The sequence below is a fragment of the Anas platyrhynchos genome, chromosome 4 (assembly GCF_047663525.1).
Source record: "Anas platyrhynchos isolate ZD024472 breed Pekin duck chromosome 4, IASCAAS_PekinDuck_T2T, whole genome shotgun sequence".
NCBI lineage: Eukaryota > Metazoa > Chordata > Aves > Anseriformes > Anatidae > Anas > Anas platyrhynchos.
The window spans coordinates 51,449,626-51,474,739 of record NC_092590.1 but is presented as its reverse complement, the minus strand read 5'-3'; the positions used below and the strand labels follow the sequence as shown (position 1 = coordinate 51,474,739).

General features: G+C 37.8%; 1 protein-coding gene across 15 annotated transcripts in view; it reads right to left on the bottom strand.

The window, feature by feature from the left end:
• Window positions 1-2,972: 2,972 nt before the first annotated feature.
• CLOCK (clock circadian regulator) overlaps window positions 2,973-25,114 on the bottom strand; it is a 60,733-nt gene continuing 38,591 nt past the window's right edge. For 13 of the 15 annotated variants that reach the window (XM_027457065.3, XM_027457069.3, XM_027457067.3 and 10 more), the window contains 13 exons: window positions 22,979-23,097; window positions 19,225-19,307; window positions 18,907-19,013; window positions 18,100-18,247; window positions 17,804-17,879; window positions 16,801-16,942; window positions 16,313-16,413; window positions 15,330-15,419; window positions 14,269-14,427; window positions 12,542-12,748; window positions 11,230-11,438; window positions 10,652-10,928; window positions 2,973-8,463 (listed from right to left, as the gene is read on the bottom strand). In XM_027457065.3, the coding sequence (XP_027312866.2) occupies window positions 8,278-8,463; window positions 10,652-10,928; window positions 11,230-11,438; window positions 12,542-12,748; window positions 14,269-14,427; window positions 15,330-15,419; window positions 16,313-16,413; window positions 16,801-16,942; window positions 17,804-17,879; window positions 18,100-18,247; window positions 18,907-19,013; window positions 19,225-19,307; window positions 22,979-23,097 (1,904 nt within the window). In that variant the 3' untranslated portion in view covers window positions 2,973-8,277. The remainder of the gene's footprint in view (window positions 8,464-10,651; window positions 10,929-11,229; window positions 11,439-12,541; window positions 12,749-14,268; window positions 14,428-15,329; window positions 15,420-16,312; window positions 16,414-16,800; window positions 16,943-17,803; window positions 17,880-18,099; window positions 18,248-18,906; window positions 19,014-19,224; window positions 19,308-22,978; window positions 23,098-25,114) is intronic. The other 2 variants (XM_027457075.3, XM_072037616.1) reach the window with 1 other exon arrangement.

Sequence of the window (25,114 nt, the reverse complement as noted above, 5' to 3'; positions counted from 1 at the left end):
TGTTTGTTGCACCTCTGTCTCATTTCCTCCTTCGACATACTAAGTTGTAATGCGTTTAACAGTGGAGAAGGGCATATGAGAGTGGATTATTTTGCTTTTTCTTGGAGATCCTGATGTCACAAGTTGTTTACCAACTGCTGGAGTTTTAGGCTGCAAGTTAAAGCATCGAGGGGTGCTAGAGATGTCACATTTATAGAGATGCCCAAGCTATGAAACTTCAGCCAAGCACTTGTGGAGGGTGGAGGGGAAAAGTGGGGTAAGAAACCACCTGAAGTAACCGGGACAACGTAAGTCATCTTCCTTTCAGTTGTGTTAGAAGTACTTAGTAGTCGGTTTTAAAGTTTGTGGATTGATTTACTTTTGCCTTACAAGCAAGAATAAGATCAGCAGAGGAAAAAAAGCACGAGGAATAGTCAGAAGTGCCAGGTGTGGTTCTGTTTTTACTGCTCTTGGCTACGTCAGCGTGCTCACGTGGAAGGGGATCAAACAAGTGCATGTCTGTGCAGTCCTGCAGTGGCAGCACTTGACCTGCTCGCTGATGGGGAGGAGGAGCCCTTTGCAGGGCTGGGAATTACAGTCTGTTAAACATCTTCCACTGTAAGACGGCAGCACAGGCTTGATGCTGTGCTGGTATAACTGCTGCTGTCCTGAGGTGCAGCTGCTTCCTGGAGAGCAGTGCTTCTGGGGAAGGAGCTGGGGGTTGTATTAGCCAGGCAAGGCCCTGCTTTCCAGGAGCAAAGGATATAAAACGTAAACAACAGTGCTCTTTCCCTTTGAAGTGTGGGTAAGCTTTGGGTTCGCCTTGCATATTAGAAACGCCACACTAGCTCGAGCTTTAATTGTTGTAGTCCTCTGCAATTTCTTGTTCTTTTGTGGCTGGAGGATATTAAATACAGTGGGTGAACGCTTAAGTTGTGAAAGGAAGGCTCTGCATTCCCTTCCTATTGCCTCTCAGCAATACAAATGTGGGCAGTGATCCAGCACGGATTTCCCATCCCTGCTGCAGTGTGATCCCCATCAGCTCCAGGCGATTTCCCTGTCAGTTCCAGAGGCATTTCCCCATCGGCTTCTAAAGCAGAAGCTTGCATCTCAGACTGTGCACACAGACTTAAAGGTGTGTGCCGCCTGCAGCTACTTGTTTCCACGCTTGAACATTAAAAACAAAATTGATATAATGGAGGCTGTTCTATTGGGATGAAAAAAAAAATCACGTCAAGTTTAAAATGAGCAAAAACTAGTTGCTGCTTGTTGTTTTCCAAGGTTCACAATCCTCCCTACGTTGCATGTGGCAAAGTGCAGTAAGCAAAGATTAAGGTAGACCTGTAATCTCCAGTCCTGCCAGTGCAAAGTTGTTCAGGAGAAACCTTGTGAACTGCAGTACAGGTCCAGCCTGACAGCAAGCCCGTTCTCAGGGCAACGCAAATGGGTGTGTTTGTTCTGGGTAGCTGCCTGGGGGTGTGACAGGCAGGTACTGACTAATTCTGCAAGTCTGAAAGCTGGCCAGGGGCAGGCTGTGTAATAGTTCCAGTCCTGGCACTGCTACTCACAGTCCTGTATGCTAAAAAAAAAAAAAAGCTCTCAGCTCTTGAATGAAGAGGACCATGTGGTTTCAGCCTCGTGCAGCTGGTTATCCTCAATTATTTGCATGGCTCTGGCCATCGTGCAGAGGCTTCTGCCATGCTGACGTGGCGTTTTTCCACAGCTCGCCTTGTACTGTCCCAAAAGCCAGCGCTCCTGGTGAGTTGCTGCTGATCTTATTGCTAAACTTAATCCGTAACACTTCTGTAACAGCTCCATCTGTCTGTCTGTGACATACTACGGAGGTGTGTTCCTTCTGCAGTTACATCCTATGTGAAAACAGAAGTGCCAAAGGTGTTCAGTAGAGGCTGTGCTACAAAGACTGGAGCTTTTGTTCTTACTGCATGCTGCCCTCTGACAGCTGAAGTCTTCAGGAATTTGTCTCGCCAATGGCTGAGGCCCAGCGTGCAGAGTTAACTAACCTTTGGATTTCTAATCTTAGCAGGCACTTTATGGTTGCGTTCTCCTGTAAACAGAGGGATTGTTTCTCAATTTGCACAGCAGCCAAATGACATTGAATGGCATTGCTTCAGGTGCTGCAGCAGTTACAATTACTTGATAAGTTTATGGAAAAATACTTTGGTATTTCCAAAGTTCAGCTTTAAGGAAACTGCTAAGCTTGGTTGCTGCATGCTATCAGGCTTACCACGGGCAGGTGTAGACAGGCAGTCCTTAACTGTGGCACTTCTGCAGCTAGTTTTGTTTTGGTTCATGGGGCTTGTGGCATCTGAAGGTTGTATACAACTTGCACAAGGGTTATTGAATTCCCAAAGGCAAGAGATCAGTATCTTTACATGGGCATCTGGAGAGACTGTAGAAGGAAAAGAACTGCAGACTGTAGAAATGGCTGAGCATATTTATCACTTCCTCCAGGCATTCAGCTTCTATTACAGGATTTCCTTCCCTCCTACCTTTTCCTCGAGCACTTAGTTAATTTCAAATAATTAATTTCTTGTCGTTGACAGTCACGCCTTGATCAGTGAGAAAGGATTAGACCACCCTGACAGGTTACATTCAGAGCAGTAACTGTCTGCTCTAAAGGCATTGTGCTCTCAGCCAACTCTCTGCTTCTTTTTCAGTGGCATAGCTGACAGGTGAGATAATCCACGTGCCTTTAAAATACTATTCTTTGACAATCCACCAGCAGAAGAAATTCCCAGGGAGAAGAGTTACAGGAATTAAAGGAGAGTGCTTTGCCCCTGCCAGAAAGCCAGGGAAGGGGTATTCTTGAGAAGCTTTCCCTTATGCCTACAAATAAACCATCTGCAGTGCTGCTCAATCATTTTGACAGAGCAGGGACTGTATGTGTAAAGATACCAACACAGATTTTTGGTTGTGCACATTTAAACAAGTGCTGCAGGTGTAAACGCAAAATAATAACGTAACCACACAAGTCAAAGGTCTCCAGGTTTTGGAGCGGGCCATCGGTTTATGAAGAGATACAGAGAGCAGACAAGAGAAGAGTACAGTATGTGTTTTTACTTAGATCTCACAAGTCGTGTCTGGGGAGGGGAGAGAAGATAAAATTGACATCAAGCAACTTCTCACAAGTCAGGTGTCTGGGTGGAAATGGTGAGAGCGCGCTTCACTGTGAAACTCTGATCAGCATGACATTAAGCAACTCAGGAAAAAAAATCTAGAACCTTAGAAGCTACAAAAAGCAAAATTTTAAATGAGTTACATTTATTCAATTAAAAAAAATTGACAGTTAGTAATGGTCACATGAACACCAGGGAACTGTATCTACATTTCCTGACGTCAATATGAGCGGCACTAGGGTTTTTTTGTTTTACGTATACAAATCTAATGCCAGTTAAAAAAAATACAAAACAAAACTGAAACCCAAGACACTGTGAAGTCAACACTGCTTAAAAACTCAAAATTAAATCTGATATATTTTAAAATAAATAGTTTTTAACCTTTCTGCTTAAAAAAGACAACTCGCCAACCGCTTTCAAAGCAGTAACATCTTTAAGACCATTCCCAGAAGTGTTTCATAAATAATTACCCCTTGATTGTCTATTAATGCAGCATCTCTCAGTCTCAGCTAGGGTCTCTGTATTAGGCCACACAGGATTTTGTTCAGACACAGTGTTTTGTTTTGTGTTTTTTTCCCTCCTTTTTATTTAGGTACAATTTCTTTGAATATAGCATATCATGCTGGCAAAACTCATGCAGATGACATAGCATGAAGCATAACAGAGCTTAAAATTACCTGTTTAAAAACAAATACAAGGAATGTAGTGTTAAAAATCATGATACTGAAAAAGCAAGTATCCAGTCTCACGGACAACCAAGACACTTCCAAACGTTCTCTCACAGTTGTCTCATCTACTATAATTTGCTTAAATACGTCTTTTTAAACCCAAATTCACTTACTTAACTCTGCAACTTTTTTCCACCAGGGATAAGTAAAAAAATAAAAAGTTAATTATTAAAACTAGTCTCTTTCCTTTTAATCAAAATAACCATTTTTCCAGCCCTCTGACTGTACATCTAATTTTAATAACGATTTCAAATAGAGAAACTCATGAATCTGACATTTGACATCTCCCAGTGCCACAACACTTACAACACTCAGAACAATACCTGGGTTAAACCTCTGAACATATAAACGCTTTTTGAATCGACTTCAACATTTGAAAAAGGCCACATCTTTAAACCTTCAGTACAATTTCACACAAATTATAATCCTAAGGGACACTTCGAATTACTGAGCAGGCGAGTAAGCCCCCAGATGATTCTCTCTCATAGGCAACTGTGCAACTTAAAAAGTCTCCTTCAAAGGAAGCTATAATCAGTAATCCTTTCCCCGTGCCATATAAAACACAAAGCCAACCAGTTTTCGAAGCCTTTTTAATCTTGCACTTTGAGCCTCAAAGGATCACCATATTAAAGAAACATTTTCCAGAAATGTCTCTCTTGACAGTTTTATGCATGTTTTTCCTTGATGCCCCCCCTCCTTTTTTAACAGTTTCACTGACTAAAGAAATAAACTGTTTTTCAAATAGTCTTTTCAGTAAAGTGCTTGTCATTACTCAAAAAAAAAAAAGTGCTATTTGAATCTTAAGAAAATTTCTTTTTCTGTGAAAAACTGTCTGATATAGCTTTATTTGTATTTCTTTTTACATAAAGTTGAAATGAAACCTATCTGTTGTAAGGATACTGGGTTACTAATTTTGGTGTTTGGCAGCAGGCAAGATGCCCACAGAAGGTGGTGACACACTGGAACCGTAGTGCAGAAGGTAAACCTTCTAGATGAAATGGAAGGCATATGGAGAGCTCCTACTAGAATCCTTTCATATTTATATACAAATATAATATATATTAAATATAATATAAAAATAGCTATATTCTTTTTTTCTCTGAAATTATCCTAGAAGCTTTTCTTCAAATCCTCACCCATTGCAGGCAATGTCTTCTAAACCCCATGCAACTCTGCTGTCTGTCTCACTCCGCTACGCGCCACCAGACCGTTTCTTCATAAACACTGTCCTCTCCTTACCAGGCTCCTTCCCTTCTGTCAGAGTCATTCTGTAACGGTTACGCTCCAGGACCTGCAGCATCACAGCATTCATTATTGTGCCCTTCATTAGGATGTTGCAAATAAATCTATGACTGCAGTAAATGAGTCAGGCAGAAGCAAAAGGCTGATTAAGAAAGAGGCAATAGCCTGGTCCTCTTCCCACTACAAATCAAGGACAGCTCAGGAATTGATTCAGCAACAGGGGAAACTGCAGACACTTTAACCGTGCACCTCTCAGTCACTAGCTGTGAAACAAAGCATTTGCATCCTTGCACAGGATCTGGACCAAGTTCTACTTACGTACTTGCTTGTGTATAAAGTTTGCCTGATTTCGTGGTAGGGATTTCTCTGTTTTTCCAGTCTGAATTTCCCCATCTTTTATACTTTTCCTACGAGCTGGTAGTTCTGTTATTGGATGACCTCTCTCTGAGGTTACAAAAAGCTTCTTGATCAAAGCGTACATTTCTACAGTTCTCTTTCAGCAGCCACACTATTGTTGTCATCTAACTTCTCTCTCACCTAGTTGAGCCTTTTTACCAACAGACCTATAGCAGCACACCGGAGTATTTGGGAAGGGGGAGATGGGAAGAGAAGTTTAAACAAAGCTTTATGTAAATAGCTGCATCATTAACTGCTTGGCTGGTATCTCTATTTCTTGTAATTCCCATATAACAGCTTAATACACCTATTTTACCACTATTCCAGATTTCTAACAGCACTATTAAAGCTCTCCCAGATTTTTTTTAGTGCTCTGTTATTACTGTAATTCGTTAACAATTTTTATCTAACCTATTTTCCATTAACAGAAGTGCTGATAGCACAGATCTCTAGTCAACACAGCTTATTTTAGAAACTGGTGGAACGGTGTGGTAGTCAGAGTAGATAGAGCAAGGCAAACTTCTTTACATCAAGCTTGAGAGAAACAGGTTTCTGACCATTACTCCAGCTCAGAGGATGCCAGAAATCCCTTCAAAGAACAGGATTTTTTTCCTAGCTATGTTTGGTTTTGGCACCTGCTCCTCACTCCAGGTTGAAAGAGGCTTCTTGGAGCAGAAACCAATCTCATTCTCTTTGGTACTATATTTCTCCTTCCTTGTTCACTACTGTGCTTTTTGGTGCCAAACTCTTTCTTTGTAAATGGGGAATAACAAGGATGCAATGGTGGGACACCTGCAGAGGCCAAGGCCAGCCTCAAAATGTAGCCAACAGCATCCAATGCTTGCTAAACTGGGATCACCTTCCTATGGGTTTGGCTCATCCAGTAATACAATCAAACTGTTCCATAGTACAAAATAGTCCACCAACATTTGGTTACATTCATTCAACTCCTCCTCAGTATTCAAGATTAATCCAGCTCTCTCTCCTCCTACTAATTTTAACTGCTTTTGCTGTTTATTTATCAGATCTATCTGCATTTATTCGTTTTCCTCTGAAGTTGTGGTTTTCACAAACTAGTACCATAAAAACCTACTGAACGTTTACTTAAAATAGCGTATCTTATCAGTTGGAACTTTTTATTTTCGTTATAAAGTGAAGTTGCCTTCTGAAGTCTTAGTTCAGTGATACCTCTTAAATCAATAGCCTGGTAGTGTTAAATGCAATCTCGATCTCCCCCAAAACATGCTTTAAACACTACAACAATTCTTTTTTTGTTGTTTTGTTTTAAATCAGGTTACTGTTCCTACTCCTGCAAAAGGAGTGCTCTCTGTTTTGAGATCTTTTAAGAGCACTACCTGTAAGGTCTGAGATTCTAGAGCTGCCTCAGTTTCTGACTAGTGTTTGAGGGGGAGCAGCACTCAAAAATGCTCATGTTCTCAACTCAGACCATCATTACAATGAACACAGTACAGAAATAGCTATGAAGCAGATACACAGGTTTGGTTGACAATGTACTAAGACTTCAAAATTGAGAATGGTTACAGATTCAAGACATTGTAATTCAAGATGTTCAACATTATCACCTGAATTAAAATCAAGGCACTATGGGTTTTTTTTGTTGTTGTTGTTAAAATGACCCTGAATTAGTTCTGACTAAAGAAAGATCTAATTTTTGAAGGAGAATAAAAAGATTCCAACATATTTTAACAAGTTACAATTCTCACCACAGAGAAAGTGGTTAAAAAGTGCCCAAAAGGTTATTAAATGTAAATATATTTTTGTGCAAATTACTCCTATAACTGAAACATTCTTGAAAATTACTGTCATTTTTTTAAACCTTTTACATAAATATTTCCAACTATGAACTATATCAAAAGATAGCTTTGGGGAATAAAATTCCAAACCATCCACAAGGAAGCAGTGCAAATTCCTATTTTTCAAATAAAATGAATTAGTTATGAAATGACGGATGATATTCATGAATCTGAATGTCCTGAACCCTGATGCATAATCACCAGTTCAAACAGCTTCATCAATAATTTAACCTCGAGAAGTCAACTAACCAACACACTATACCTCACTGAACAAACTGTGACATCACAGACAAAGCACAAACAGGAGACTTGTGCCCACACTAAGGGTGAAAATTATGATGCATCATGTTGTAAACAAAAGGGTAGAACAGAGGAGAACATTAGTCTGAGTATGGCATAAGAAATAAGGGAAACATATTCAAACCTACAAATAACAGATTACATTTTCATGCATCATATAAAATAATTTGCTCTTCCTCCTTTTATGCAGACATATACACAATATTTTACAGCATCTGTACAACAGAGAACTGGATTTCACACAACATTTTCAAAATATTTACTGTCCCTTAATCATCTGAAAAAATTAGATGTTTGTTGGACTATATTCCTGGCATTTTTTCTGCTAATTCAAATGATTGCTCCGTGTCCATTTTAATACTTTAAAAATGTACAGGACTGATAAAAAATACCAATATTTTCAGCATCCCTCTCATTTCAGTCACATTTTGAGATTTCACCTGGACAAATTAACACATGGCAGCAAATCCTTTAGAACACAGAAACTGGGGCAACTATCAAAGTTGGCCATGTCCCCATCATCACCTTGTGGCTTTTCTTAACAGGTTCCAGAAGTTAGCTGTAGATCTCAAGACCGTGGTGTTAGAAAGGCTTTGTACTGCAACCTCTGTAACCTCAGTGCAACTGTTTATGGAGCAGCCCCTACCTGGTAGTTTGCTTCAAAAAGAGGCAGAGCCCCAGCTATTGTGGCTGAACTTTGGAAGGATCAGTCATCTTGTCAGTTCTGTGTCGTGAAAGTTGCTGCTGCTGCTGCTGCTGAGATTGATGCTGCTGGTGGTGGGACTGAGTAAAAGTGCTTTGTTGTAGTGGGAAAGCAGCAGAGAGGATAAGCTGAGCTGACTGATTTCCATGAAGTAACCTGGATGTCTGAAACATGCAAACAGAAGATTATTTTTCCTGCTGTACTGAGAAACAGGCCTAGCTTTTTTTTAACGTCTCAGAAGAGCTCAATCACAACGAACTTCTGATTTGGTCAATTAAGCTGAACAAACAACGCAAAGATTAATTCATACTAATGAAGCTGATTACAGCATCTAATTAATAAAGCAGCTGGTCTTCATAATTTCCTGTAACAATAGGTAGAACACATGGCAGTTCATCTCCATGTCAAACCACAAGAGCATAACTGGGTCTAAGGAATCTATTTTAACAGTACATATGGCTGTTATTGCAGTCAGGCAAGAAAACAGTACATGACTTGGCACAGATCAAACTTATCCCCAGATAAAAATTAACCATCAAAGAAACTGCCATGTTTGCAGAACCAAACATCCTCACTGAAAGGGATTAATCACTTTTGGAAATAGTACTCATTTATAATGTTGACCTTTGTAGAACCAGAAGACGATGGTACTGAAGAAAAGCAGCTAATGCACTTGGACAGCTCAACCCAGAAACATGTTCTGCAACTACATCAACTGCTGCACCTGCAGAATCAGACTGTAAGAAGCCCCAGTGAACAGAGGCAGAAAAAAACACACTGATCTTTTTCTCCTTTTAAGAAGGGAAGAAAATAAAACACATTTGTTTACTTCGAATCCCAGCACTTCGCTAGTTTGTATTAAAAATCCCAAACTTTTGCCTAGAAAAAATCCAGGACAGGAACAGACCTTTGGAGATCTTCATCTTCACCAAATCTACTCTTTCTCACCAGAATGATGTCAAAACTGTACAAACGTCTTAATTTAAAAACAGATAGACACTACCTACCTGCTAAACTATATTACTGTTGAAGTATCTGAGTTGTCAGAGAACACATTCAAACCTGCTCTGGTTTGATTCAGTTCCAAAGCCTCAGACTCCCACTACATAAATGAGTGCTGAAATTCAAATCACCAGGCATTCTTCATCTCCCTTGAAGGTCTTTTCCAACCTTAATGATTCTATGATTCTCTTTTTGATTAGCAATGTCAACTTGTGGCTGAAAAGCCTTTGCCTGATGCGTGAAATTGTATGTTCCTATGAAAAATGTTTTTAGCTAGTCAGTATCTGCCAATGACCTAGTCAAAGGAAATTTTATTTAGCCCTAAACAGAACCTTAACTATTCGTTGTGCATGGAAACACAGATGAAGCCTCCTGTTACTTACTCCACTGTGTATATTCCACCTACACACAGGACCCCTCTTTTAGTGCAAAGGGGAGACTGCATGTAGCAAGAAAGAAGAAATACTGATTGCAAAATAAGGATCTTTAATTATGTACCCTCCAAGAGTAAAAAAAAAATAAAAAAATATTAAAAATATTTACAGAGTAGTTAAAGAATGTTAAGAATGTGCACAAACTGCAGAGTGATAGTTGTATGGACTTTACCTTTCTTTTGGAAAGCACCATTGGAGGCTGAACCCACACTTTCTTGGAGGCACTTTCTCTCTTGTGTTCTAGCTACCACTGTGTCTCCTTCACCTACGTTACCTTCTAGGTAAGCTACGTGCCAGTGGTTAATTAGAATCTTAAAACAGCAACAGATTTTCCTATTCATTCTTTCTACGTTCTCACCTTCTGATTTATTTGGGGAAGGGGAGAGGTGCATTTTGTCTCTCTCTCTAAACACCTCCAGTGTTTCTTTCCTTTTCTTTTAATCCAGTCTCTTTTCTTGTTCCACTTCTCTGCTTACGAGGTTACTTGCTGCTCTGCCTCCCCTGTAGCCTGGAGAGATGTTCATGCCCCATGTCTTGCTTTGGGCTGCCTGATGCTTTCCAGAGCAACCTGTTCTGTTCAAGACCATCTCTCACACTTTCTTACATTGGTATGAGAATGCAAAGAAAATGCAAGCAGTTTTGAAAGGAAACATCTGTCTCTTCCTCCAGTTCTCAATCAAGAGCAGCAATTCAAAGGGAAGATAAAAAATAGGACCTAGCACGGAGTGAAGTTACAGGAAAGAGTAATTCTCTTTAAAGAAGCAGGATTTTAAAGAATGTCTACAGAATAAACTTATCTCGTGCATCAGGCTTGTTTGGAGGTTGCTATTTTAAGAACTCTGGTAAGTACCCCTAAGAAAAGCCAGCAATGCTGACAGTGTCAAGACTGAAAAGTTTATAGAGAATGCAGCATTACCTGTAGGAGCTGTTGTGGGTGCTGGGTCAGCTGTGGCTGAGCTGGTTGCTGAACTGTGGTGACCTGCTGCTGCTGGTCTTGCTGACTTTGCTGCTGCTGTTGTTGCTGCTGCTGTTGCTGTGTTACAGACAAAGTCTGTGGCTGCTGCTGTTGGGCAGCAAAAGTGGGATAAGCTGTCACCACCTGTCCCATAAACATAGTGCTCGGTACCATCACCGCTCCACATGCTACCGGGGCCGTGACAAGTTTTGTTACCAGTTGCTGACCTTGAGAAAATCTGTTAATGGAAGAAGACATTTGGAGTCCCTTAGGAAAAATATATCAAGTATCAGGTGCTCTCGACAAATGCAGATTTTGTCAGGTTGATACCATTTTGTAACACCATTAGTTTTAAGTCTGCAAAAATGGTATCTCGGGCAAAGTTTAGTTAACCAGCTGTATCTAAATACATGGTTACAGTAAGAAATCACATGATTTTTCAGGCTACTTCTCTATATCTGATGTATCTATATAAGCTACAAATCACCTGATATATGATTTATGTATAGCAAATCACCTGAATGGTCTCAAAGATTTACCTGATTTGTCTCTCCTGCGCAAAAGTAGTTACTGCAGCAGTACTCTGGTTATTGTTCTGTGGCAAGCTAGAAGGAACCTGGACCACGTTTCCTGTTGTTGGCTGAGAAATCACCATAGTGTTATACAAAGGTGCCGACACTGTGCTCTGTGACTGACTGGCAAGAGAAGACTGTTGATTGTGTCCAGTAAGTACATTTTGTTGATTATGCTGAAAAGGAAGATCATTTTATGAATTAGTCACTTGAAAATAGCCAGGTACTACAACTCTCCTCCTCATCGTAATTGCCCATGCTTTACAACTGTCAGTGCTTTTCTATTACATATGAATTCTTAATTTGAAGTAGACAGGTATTTCTATCAACTCAGGATGTGGATGTGGGACTGGCTCTAGGGCATCTGAGAATCTCTTCTCCAGAATACATTTTTCCTTATTATTTCAGCTACTTGCATGCTGTTTGCTCAAGAAACTGTCTTCCATTCCTTTAGCATCTCTGTGCCACACTAACGTGCACATCACCTCAATCAACTAGCTTCATACTTCAAAGTTTGGAATTAGCTTAATGCTAAGATGATAAATTGTCCAATACTAGTGTACCTATGGAGATCCATATGACAGAGCACTTTGACATTATGCATGACAGAGATGAAAAGTGAGTAACAACTCAATGTGTTTCCCAGTACAGGAGCTGGATGAAAGGTTCAAAAACCAAGCATCACCTTACTTCACAGGAACTAAAGCTGCAGAATTCACTCTAAGATTCTGTGGATTTCAAAAGTTTACATGAAATCAAAAAAAACTCAAAAAACTCATAGAAGAAAAATCCAGCAAAGGCTATTAGCTTGCAAAACCTATGACATCTGACTGAAAGTGCTGAGGTGTAGAAAAGTCACCTGCAGTAGCAGCAATATATGCATTTCCTGTTCTTATGTTTTTCTAGGTATTTACTGTAGAGATCAGTGTCTGGACACTGGGTTTCAAGCTCACCTATTACAAATGTTCTCATGCTGTATGTTCTATCAACAGAAAATTCATAGAAATTCAAAAAAGGCAAGCTGAATGTTTTCTTTCTAAAAAGGTACTAATTACTAATTATTTACATTTGTAAGCTTTAAAATAAAATCAAGATTTGAAATTGCATTAGCAAGAATAGAAGCACATTTCAATTGTAAAACTTCGAACACTGAGAAATTAACTTGAGTCAAAGGACACTGTTGCAAAAAAATTGGGAGGGGGAGGAGTCAGGAAGCTACTGTTGTGTTTCAGCTACAGTTTTGAACTCTATCCAGCAAAATCACTAATGAGAGTTTTACCTGTGACGCAGTACTCTGCAAAGGCTGTTGCTGTATCATGTGCGGTGTACTTGTATGGCCCGTGTTCATCCCACTTTGAGTCTGATTACTCTGAACAACTTGACCTTGCATGTTTATTGGTGCAAGTTGCTGAACATTTGAAGAATTTCCAGAAGTAAGCTGCACAGAACTGAAGTTGAGTCCAGAAGTTGACTGCTGCAAAAACATCTTAAAAAAAAATCACAAAATTAGCTTTTAAGAAAAATCTGCTAATTGTTCAAGATCTTAAACAAAAAACGTATTTAATTACTTTTAAATCAATATAAGATAGAGTTTCATCTTAATTATTACAGATGTTGGAACAGCATAAATATTAAACCACAAAGAGCCAAGGTCTAACTCCTGTGTAGAGTCAGTATTCAGAGACTCTACTTTAACAATTAAGAATCAGAATCCTGAATTTTAGAGCCCTGAACTTTGAGGTTTAATATTTGTTCTTAAAGAACAAGTACTATTTAGAGAGTAACTTACAATGTAACCTGTAACTGTCTAAAGATAAAACTTACTTGAGATCATTTGTAGGATCTCCAGAAGTAAAACTAATTCAAACGAAGAAAATCTCACACTCAATAGATAGAAGCATAGCACTATGAATGCAGTATTTATTGGTGATCAAGAAACCTTATTGGTTATACTGAATCACACCATTTTAATATACTGAATTCAGCAGAAAAATATTCTGAGTCTTGACAAAACGTTAGGTCCAAGACTACAATGAGACATGGTAATAACGTGCAATCTGCAGCACTTGGATTCTGTCCCCTAGTTTGCACCGTACTAAATAAAGTCCCTCCACAGTGTGAGTCTCTTCTTAAGCATCTGTAAGGCAGTCTACTGCTGGCAGGCTTGCATAAGACACAGTGAAACACTGAAAACTGTTCATGCCAGAAACTCCTACTCCTCAAGAGAATTTAAGCAACATACTTAATACTTTCAGGAAGTATTTTTTTCTACTATTTATTCAAAGTCCACACTGAAAATACTTAGATTCTTTCCTTATGGTACTATTTTTTTCTTTTGTTTTTAACTAGAAAGATCCATTCTTTTCTTCCAAAGATAGCTGCTGAAAAGAGAATTGCAAAATTACATATATTGGCTAAAATACAGGAATTAGGTAGTTGAGTCTTTGTCACTCAGTCTCAGCTGCTAGACTGGGGAACGCATCCTCTAGACTCTCTGTCTTTGTGGCTGACTACTTCAGTGTATCATGCAAAGTAGAACCACTTCACCAGAAGGGTGTGTAGGAGGATCACAGCCTGATAGTTTGCCAATCTCCTAAGAGATCTGAAGAGGCAGGAATTCATTCAAGAGGTAGGAATTTTACACCCTTGAGCTAAAAGGGAAAATAAAGGCTCATCCCGCACATTTTGAACGAATATTCTAATGGCTGTATAACTATGTAAGAAGTGAAAACCACTACATCCTTTTACATTTAGATTCATACACAAGCTTGGCTTGAGCTGCTCAGCACTGAAAGGATACATGGGGGCACATCCAGATACATTCTGGAGCAAAATGGTAGGAGCCTCTGGAACTTTAGATGCTATGAATTTTAAGTACACAAGGTACAGATAGATGGTAGCTGACAGAAGGCAGCAAAGACCATATTGTGAAATTATGTGCCCAAATCTCACTTCTGATACTTAAATTCTCTACAGAGCAAATGTGCAAGAGTTACACAAACTCACCTGGAGTCCTTGACCGTGGACAATTTGAAGCTGTTCTTGAATCTTACGCAACTCTTCCTGCTGCCGATGAATATTTGCCTCTATCATGCGTGTTCTTTGCTCTAGCTGGTCCTTTAGATGCTGCATAGCTCCTAATTGAGCTGAAAACTGAAACACTGGCTGTAGTGCCATGTATAAATTATACGACGAGCAAAAGCAACATTTAATTCACGAGCAGTAAATGTACTTCCTCACATCAGCAAAGAAATCAAGAACTGCTTTTTAAACTGCTAGTAATCATCATCTAAGGACAAATCTGTGAGTACAAAAATGTTACATAACTCACATTTAATTGATGCATCAGAAGTAGTGAAATAATGGAAAAAAAAGAACCATAGCAAAAGAAATAGTCTGGCACCCAATATAAATAGTCTGGCACTGTGAAAGCTTTAGCAATAAATGGTACTGTGAATGCTAAAAACTTTCACAGGTTAAAAATGGTAATTGTACCAGTTTACCAAAAAAATTTACTTGGAGCTAATACATACACAGGTAACAGGGGTATACTCTCAGCAACCAACTGTTGAAAGCTAAGCCCACAGAGAAACTGTCTGCCACATCTGTTCTTCCCTAAGTATCTGCTACTGGCCATAAGTCAATTTAAGCTCTTGCTATCTATATGGTATCTGCAGAACACAGACAGATCTTCGGTCAGACCTAGTACCAGCTGTTCTTATTTCATAAAATTGTTTCAAAGACTAAGTTAACCTGTGTTACAAGCATATGTGTAGAAAGTTATCGTGATCCTAGATGGATTTTTAAATTCATGCCCAAAATATTTTCTCTTAAATTGTGTTTACATCTATGTTCTTAATGGCCAAAAACTATTTCCACACAAATAATGGGAAGAAAAATATACAGGAAAAAATACCAAATCAGGAAATTTCGAGAAACTTCAGGAAACTTAGAAAGAATAACATTAAAGGTAACTTTGGCATCAAAGAACTGATTTTTTGAAAGAGAAGTTAACCTTATAGTCAGACCAAAACTGTTTAAAAATAACAAACCAACTTAATCCATACCTGGGACACGTTGGACTGGAGCTGTAAAGTTGCAGGCTGAGACACTGTTGGTTGTGTTACTGGTTGTCCAAGAGACTGGGAGCTTAAAGACTAGGATTTAAAAAATTGTTCCGTAACTGGAAGAGAATGAACTTCATACTTGACATGAAATATTTCTTTACATGAAATGTCAATTCCAAAATAGCATCATATGAACATCTGATAAACACATTTCCTGAAATATCTAACCCTAAATATTAAAGAATTAAGAACATACAAGAACAATTGATAATATACATGATCTATATATGACTGTTCCCAATTCTAAAAATATATAAGAATCAGTAGTATAAAACAGGAAGAACAAAAATTACAATCAAAGCTGTCTTCAAAGTCCTATTTGTAGTAAGGGCAAAAACTTTTCAACAAGTTTAGAAGTTGACAATTTTGATTTATTCTTACAATAAATTACACAATGCATATTTTAATATGCATTCTATTTTTGAAACAAATGCATTAGTTCAAGTAGAATATGAGCACCAAGCATGTGAAGCATGACATTTTCTCATGTTACCAAAATTTCAGAAAGTATTCACCGATACTCATAGAGACATAAATCTATATGTATGCTCTGTAGGGCCACACAGTAATGTTTTGGCAATTATATATATATATTTATATATACACACAGATATTTACATACATGTATTAAAAATGCAGATTCATATCAAGAAGTTGTGTATGACTGAAAGCATAGATTCACATACAATCTTGCAAACCCTAAAGCCAAAACCATAAATACTTACACACTTAATTACTGTATTCTCTTACAATATAGTACTGAAGGTCCATATTGATGATTGTCAAGTATCCCAAGTGAAAATGTTACATTTTAAATTATGTGTTTTCAGAGGAAATAAAATGAAGGTTACATGGATTCAATAATACCTTTTAAAGGTAAACTGCACTGATTTAAGTACAAAAATTTTTCTTTGAAGAGTTACCTGACTACTCAGAGATGATCTTCTTTGTGTAGACTTTTCATGAGCAGATAAGCTTTGCCTTGGAGGAGTGCTAGTGTCCACTGTCATTTTAGTTGGTGTTGCTGACAATGTTCAGAGTTACAACAGAAAGAGATGTGTTAATAGTAATCCCAATTCTGCAAATGCAATAATCAAATTACAGGAGGCTCTTCCTGAATAAAAATAAAGCTTAAGGCTTGGTTGTTTTTCCCTGAATATCCAACAATAATGTGACCTGATGGAGCGAACTAAGGTATTGAAGGGTCTGCTCTTGTACTTTTAGAAGTAGAAATCATTATACAACCTCTGAAAACCTGAGTGGCCAACAGAGATCTGAACCATCATAAAGGACATTCTCATCTGCACACTTTTAATAAAACGATGATTAACTGTTAGACATGAATTTAAGTAAAGCGGAGAAAGTCTTCACTTAGAAGGCTTTTTTCATATTTTCAACAGTTGGTGCTTACATGAATGATCTGATACTGCAGTATGTGAAGATTTTCTTGAACTTCTGGAGGAAGCAGATGGTGTGGGGCTGGTATCAAACCTTTCCAGTGCTTCTTTGAGACTCACTGTGTTTATGTGATTGTCAGATCCAGAGTCCTGACTCTGAAGAGACACACAGAAACATCTATTTTATCTGATGTAGCACACAATGTACATTTCTGTTAGCAAATATCTAAGACCATGCTGTGGTTAATCAATCCCCTTAACGCATTTAACTGCAGAAGTAGTGTCCTGTTTGATCTCTCTAAGCTCAGTTTCCATTGTCAACCTTTACCCTTGGAAAAGAAACTAAAAAAAAAAAAAAAGCCATATAAGCCTAGTAACCAAAATGCATACAGACATGCCACAAACTGACTGCTCAGCTGACCTCCTGCTGTAGCAACTCAGTTCAGTTTGAGCACTTGTGTAACAAGTGAACTGCTTATCCTTTTGAGGAAGGATAAATTAATTCCACTAGAAGGAGCACTGTCAGATGAAACTTTCTGAACTGCCAAGGGAAAACACCAGAGTATGAGCACAAGCTCGCTCATATAAGACTCTCAGTGCTTTCAAGGACATTCAAAATGAATTTTATGTCTAAAAAGTGGGAGAAAGTCACATCATGGAACAGCTCCTAGGCTTCTTGTGAATTTCTTTAAGTCATCTTTGAGTGTTGACCTTGTTTTTTCAGATTGTGGGTGCTTCCAGTAAGGAAGAATATTTATGTATGAATCTAACTGCAGAAATTAGATCTTGTTATATATCATGTTATAATCACATGCATATGAGCTCCCAAGAAGAGGAGCAGTAGACGTACAGTTAAACATCCTTCCTAGATTTCTTTGATCATTTTAAATAGTCGTTCTATTTAGAGATGAAAATAATTACTTAAACAGGACAAACACTTCCAGCTACTGTGTATTTGCTGACGTATTATTATGTAAAGAAAGAAAGAAGTAAAACAAAATGATTGAAGACACTCACTTTATCCGTTTTTATCTCTGGAAGAGACTCCTCAATACCAAGTTCTCGCCGTCTTTCTGCTCTAACTTCTGCATAACTAGAAGAAAGAAACAAGTATAACTGCTATAATCCCTGGATGATTTTAAAAATACATCTCAATAAACAAACTTTTCAGATGTATATTGCTTACAAAGTATCTCAGGAAGCTTTGCAGTGATGCTTTATTATTTATTGTATTTTCTACCTCTAAAAATACTAGCACTACAGCTCCTGTACCATTAGAATTTCCCTAATATAGATTTAGGTGAAAAACTTACCTTACAACAGTGTGCGTACAGACAATAAACTCTGGCCTGGAATTCCACTGGTGATACGTGATATAGTAATGTGTCTGAAGCCAAATCCACTGCTGTCCCTTTGTAAGGAATCTATAATAACACGATTTCCCTTTCCCATATTGCATTACTATAAAAGTGAAAAATAAAGTTTACTGTCTTTCCAGTCTGTAAATATTGCAATTACATAACAAACTCTATTTCCCAACTCTACACATCGCAAACCCTTGTCCAATCTGATAGTGACTAACAACAGGTTTAAAGCTGCAGTTTTCTACCAGAAGGAATCTATACTGTATTTGCCTGAGAACTCCAAAATTCAAACTTCTATTTTTGCAGGTTTTTTATATATTGTGAAATATTTACATGCAAAAAATATTAAAGGAAATCAGAAGAAAAAACAATATAAGAAAAAAACATAAGTACATGATAGCTAAACCAAAAGCTTATTCATTTACATATTTAGATATTTTTATTGATTTATTAAATATTACAGAGCCTTTTAAATGCTCTTACAAGAATGGAGACACATTAGTCATAATGTTGTGCAACCCAGTCCACCACAATCAAAATTCTATATTAAAACAAAGAGTTACATCTATTTTGTCGTTCTGTATCAAAAGAAAAAAAAAAAAAGATCAAGATCAGCTTTACAATAATGTCAAATGAATGGGAATAACAAAACTTTAACAAAATACATCACAAAAATCCATTCCAACCATTTAACAAACATTAAAGTGAACATCTGTAAAGCAGATTTGTTCATGTTAGCAACTTGGTCATACTCACAATGCTCGTGACATTTTGCCAGATTATCTAGATCATCCACATGATAATAATCATAGCCTGATGTTCCCAAAACTTCAAACGGAAGATAACCTATTATTGGAGGTGCCCTAATTAATAAAGAATTAATGTCATTTTATTTTCACAAGAAAAAAAAATCATGATATATGTTTTCTTGTTTACAGTACATGTTCTGAAAAAAATTAAAAATTAAACCCAACATAAAGCTATGAGTAGTTAATGCTGATTAGTGAGCTCTAAATATTATAGCCATCACTGTGATTGAGCTACTATTGCTGCTATACAGAGAAGGAATTGCACCTGTGATCCAAGAATAGGAACTTCCATTCTAAGCTATGTCTAGATGTGAACTCTTCGTTCGGTTCTTCAACAGTGCACATTTCCTAAGAAGTAAAAAAAAAAAACAACACAAAAATCTCTCTCAAAACTGCTCTAATCTAATTTATAATTTCTTTTGAAATGCAGGCTTACCTAAATTTAGTAGATACCTCTACAATAGATATAATATTATTTGTATTCAGCTTTATTGTTGTTGCTTGTTTAGATGCATTGTACTGAGGTGGAATCTGAACTCAGCTATGCCAGGCTGACACTCGGCTGATTTAAAAGGAGCGACCAGACATTAAACTCACACTCAGTATCTACAAGCACAGCAGTACAAGCAGAAATCAACAGTTCCTGCAGTTACACTTTTAACTCGTAAAAAGCAAAAGAAGAGGTGAAATGCTCCCACCAGACACACTGACTACAGTACGTGCTTGTAATGGGTAAAAAGCAACATGGGGAAGATGGTAACCTCACTGTGACTTTACAACTAGGATACAGAGTTCCCTAAATCTCTGGCTTGCGGGCACAGACGTCCTATAACAACAACACCTTATTTCTATGTTTAAACTCATGAACTAAAAGAGAACCATTATATTTCCACTATTTCAATAAATCCTCAAGGTGTTCTGTACATCTGTTCAAATGTCTTCCACTCAGACATCCAAGCAACCAGTGTGTGACAGCCAACTTCTGTCATCCCCTACCCAAGAAGTAAAGATGCCCCACCAAGTGCTGTGCTCATGCTGAGAGAATAACAGAGCCCCCTGCCACCAGCCAGTCAGTCCTTGGCCAACTCCTCTTGTGCTGCCTTCCAAGCAGACAAACAATGGGCTGCTTGCAAACGTACAGATACACCCACCCCGCAAAGTACTGCAGTAAAATTAGAGATCTGTACATCTTTATTTTTCAGATGCTCATACGTTTGTCACACTTGTAGGAGCTTGCAACAGTGTTCCCATAGGTAGGACAACAGCAGAGTCCAGTCACGACCAGATACCACACCAGCTTCCTAAGGACTGCATACAACACAGAAACTGCTGCTGCCCTGGTTAAATGTGGGCAGACGAGCACACTGCTGCTCTGTAAACATCTGTAACTGAAGCAGTTCCAAACAAGAGCAGCAGTTGTCCCTACTAAGGGACCACACTCCTTTTCATTCTTTCAATGCTCTCAGACACATGGTCTGATTTTTGGGTGGTCCTGTGTGGAGGTGGGAATTGGACTCGATGATCCTTGTGGGTCCCTTCCAAGTCAGGATACTCTACAACTCTATGAATATATGGAGTGGGGATTTTGCAGTTTTAAAATAGATACTGAAAAGTTTTCATTCTATGAAAGAAAAATAAAAGGTGAACATAACTAGTAATGTTTTTATCCTCTCCTTTTTTGGTTTGAAATCTAAAGACAATGACTAGAAAGTGAGCTGCACGATGAAGGTAATCAACAAAATCACTCTGTGCACAACTTTGTGACTCCTGAGATGACTACAGTCAGCAAGGCCTCACCTTCAAAACTGACACTACCTTTATAACCCCAAACTCACCTACCTTGCTAAGGCTACAGGATTTACTAAAGCACCACCACTAACAGCACAGTAAAACAAATGATGAAGCAAGCATATATCCATGATATACACTTTTGATTTGTTTTTTCTTTTAATCTAAATATTTTGGTACAAGTCAAGACAGAAGTAAAAATAACTTAAGTGCAAGCAGTAGAAGCACTGTAAAAATATTACTGTTACAGAGGAGCCAGCATCAGATTACCCAATGAGTTTATATTCATGATTTACATATATCCCACTGTAAATACCCCTGGCAGAAGCTGCCTTGTTGAACAAGACATCTTACTGAAGTTGTCAACAGGGCATCTAGAAAAGAAAGGACTTTCATTTGCACCAAAAAGTTTTTTGGTAGAATCCTTTTGGTGAGATTAATCCTGACTTCTTGATAGGATTCAATCATTTTCCAGCCAAACTGCAAGATAAAGGGTTTAAAGAATGTGTAAAGCCAAATCCCACCATTGGGAAGGTATGGAGAGAGATAATCCCTCTGCAAAACTTATGTCACAAGTTGTCACAAAAAATACCAGTGTTGGAGTCCTACGTAGAAAATACACCTCAACGGGAACTTTCAGAGATTACTTTAATTCTCATGCGTATTATGGCTTTCTGTAAAAGCACCGTATGTCCTTGACAAATGACATCTTAGGTCAAAAAAAAAGTGTAACTGTAAACCATCTGAAATAATGAGAAAAGGTGGCAGACGAGCAGGCAGTAAGGCTCCACCTTAAATATGACAAAGCAGTGCTAAAATACTTCTCTCACTGCTGGCTATCTCAGTCACACGTCTGTTAGTAAATCTAATTCCTAAAAACTAATCCTAAAATCTAATTCCTGACGTAACACTATTTGCTGAAGTGTAGTCAATGTTAGCCTCAGTATCGCCTTAAGGTATCAACAGAGTATGTACAAACATTGTCAAATTAAAAATCTTCACTCTAATTTTGGTCCACAGGATTCACAAGGAGATTTCTCAGATGAACAGCACTACTTGAAAGCTTTGAGAGGATCTTAAAACCTCTGTAACGTGAAAGCTTCCTAAGTTCAGATAAATGGGAATGAAACTTTGGCCTGAGTATAATACGTAATTCAGTGGCCCTCAAGAGCCTGAGAGAGACCTTAAAGATCCTCCTCCAGAAGCAGGAGATGCAAAAGTTTTACAGTAGTAAATTCTAAACTGTGAGACTTCAAACAATCAAAGTATTTGCAAATACTGCCATCTTTTCTTGCAAATCTTCATGAAGCATGAAGTCAAAGTGCAAGGTATAGACCAGGTCTTCTACCATATCTTCTGAGGCTACTACTAACAATCTTCAGCTTAAGATAGCAGTGCATTCAATTTACATGTGGAATATTTAAATATTCAGAGAGTTCTGCATAACAGCAGGTTAACCGCGTGCCACATGCGTTTCATGGCATTTCTTCAGAACTGAATTGTAACAACAAACATGGAACTGTCCTGTACCTTCATTAATACATATTTGTATAAATATATAATTCAAATCGCAATCACAGACTATCCTGTACTAAATCCTATTTATTTCGACAGATTTTGGCGAGGAACAGGCTTTGTCTTAGTAAAGTCTTACGTTTTGTCCACGTCAATTCTAGACTTGTAAAGATATCTTTGTTGTGCATTCGCAGTTACGTGGAATATTCTCTTTAAAAAAACAAGTTACTGAATAACAAACAGTGCGGAAACAAAATGGAAGAGGTCTATAAAGCTAACTCTGGTACTGACAAATGATACAAGCTTTAATTAAGTCCTACAAGACTTGCTTCTGTGTCCAACTAGAGCAAGACCATAAGCAATATCAACTCAAATTATTAACTTTTCCAGTGATAGTGGAACCTCAGTGTTATCTTTACCTGTTTCAACTGAACTAGCTAAATTATATTCTTAAGGACTCGCAAATTTATTTTTTGCATAATATTATTTTTATGACTATTTAGAAATGGCACTCACCATAGCAACTTCATTTGATGCTTTGCATAACATTTAACCTATCTGTATGTGAAGTAAGAAACATAGATATTTTCAGTTTCACACAATGAAATTCCTTATAGTTTTCATTAATATTTGAAGCGTTGTATGCATTTTCTCTGAAGTTTTCCTGTTCAGAGTACATTTAAAAATGATATAAAAGTAATTTCAATTCTTCATACCTTGATAAACTGAGGTGTAGCTAATCTAACTGTGGCTACAAAGCAAACTTTGTCTTCATATGAAGGCCGGTGTGATCGCTGAATAGTTCCTTCAAAACCGTTGTGTGCTGAGTTGGGAACTGAGGGAAGACAGAGAACAAGAAGCCAACATAGATTATAGTATCAGCACAGAGGAGAACGACATTAATATCGCAAGACAAAATCAGAAGTATTTATCTAACGCCATTTCTTTAGAATGTATCCATTATGAAAAGTGCTACATATAATATATATACAGCTATGCACAGGAATAATAGCAGTGGGAACACAACCATCAAGTAACTTTTTCAACTAAAATTACAGTTAATATATAAACTGTGACAATGCAGTTTTTGGAAACTAATAACGATTGCAACCTTTTTTTTGTAACTACTAAAAATTACTAGAATACATCTTCCTTCAAAATACCTTTAAAATTTATTTTGTATCAGCTTTTGCTAACTTTTCCTTTTGAACTCTGAGCTAAGTATTTCTTGTTTAGGCTTTCATCACCTTCGAATGACACAAGCTGAAGACAGAAATGAGTAACAGAACAGACACAACTATGTGTGTGAGAGAATCTGGACATCAAGCTGAGAACAAACAAATTTCACTTATTGGATCACAGAGATGGAAGGAGTCACAAAGGGACAAGCTCCAATGATGGTGACCCCAAACCTCTCTCAGGCACTTCCAAGCCTAAGTGGTTCTAGGTCAACTCTAGACTAGAACTTCTATTGAAGTTTCTTCATGCAATTTAAGCTTATAGCTTACTCTTTCCATTAGAAATAGAAAGGCAATTTCTTTTTTCTTTCACAGGATCACAGAATGGCTCAGGTTGGAAAGGACCTCTGCAGGTCACCTGGTACTGAATGCCGTGTGTTGCATTTGTTCTTACTGAATGCGTGTGCTGTTTTTTCACCAAAAACAAAATATTTTCTATATTTGGGGCATTAGAATGTTTTTAGCATTCTTGCAGGTTCTTGCATCACTGCATGACTGCAAACTACATCCCATTATTCATGACATTAATGAAAATACTGATGAAATCCAGAAGACATCCCTTAAAATTTCATTTTCATTGTGAACAGGGATAATTTTTCCAACCAGTTCCTACAGCTACTTTCTAGCAATTTCAATTAATATGTGCTTCCTTTACACATTCATGAGAATGCAATACGATAATTGTCAAAAGCTGAATTAAAGTACATGAGTTGCCTTCTTAATCACACAGTGTATTACTCTGGTAGAGAAAACTGAATTGATGTGAACGTTACTTGTACCTGAAAGATCCACAACAGCTGCTATTAAACTCTTGGTTAGCTTCATGAAGCTCCTATACAGTTCAATTATTTGCTCTGGAGAAATTCCTGATATTGAATTGCACCTGACAAGCCTGCCTGCATTTTCCCAACTCCTCTTTCTGAAACTAACATCATATTTGGCCTTTACAGACCTATTTTTTATCTTTCCTATAGTATTAGATACACACTTTTGGCACTAACACTCAACCTCTCCCTGTTTCCCAATGGGAAAAATTCTGATAACACGTTACAAAAAAACATAGGCAAGACAATGTTTTTGATAATTTTTTTGGGGGGTGACCTTCATGAAGACTACTGACCATACCACACAATCCATTTGTCTGACTAACCAAATAAACATGCCTCTCAAGTAGCTACTCAGCACAGGCTGGCCAAGCTAACTTGAAATACTGCAACACAAAAGTGGAAATAACCAATAAAAATAACTTTGGTGGAAGAGAGAAGACAATCAGTGCAGAAAAGTCAAATTTTGTAAAGGCCCATCCACTCATCTAAGTGGTAACTTCTGTCATCAAAAAGTACAGGCTTGAAATAGCGGAAAAAACATACATTTCACTTCCCAGCTCACTGCAAGAATAATAAGAATTGTGAATACTCAGTACCAGCGATCCTCAAGTTACTTAGTCATCTGCTTAAATATTGATTATACTTAAGTTAATTTGGGCCCTTTTTTTAAAGCACTGATGTAAATTTTTCTTACACTCCATTTAAAGATGCTTTACAAGATGCAAGTAATTCCAAATGGGCAGTTTTACTTCATTTTCATTAAAACAACATGAAATTGATATAACTC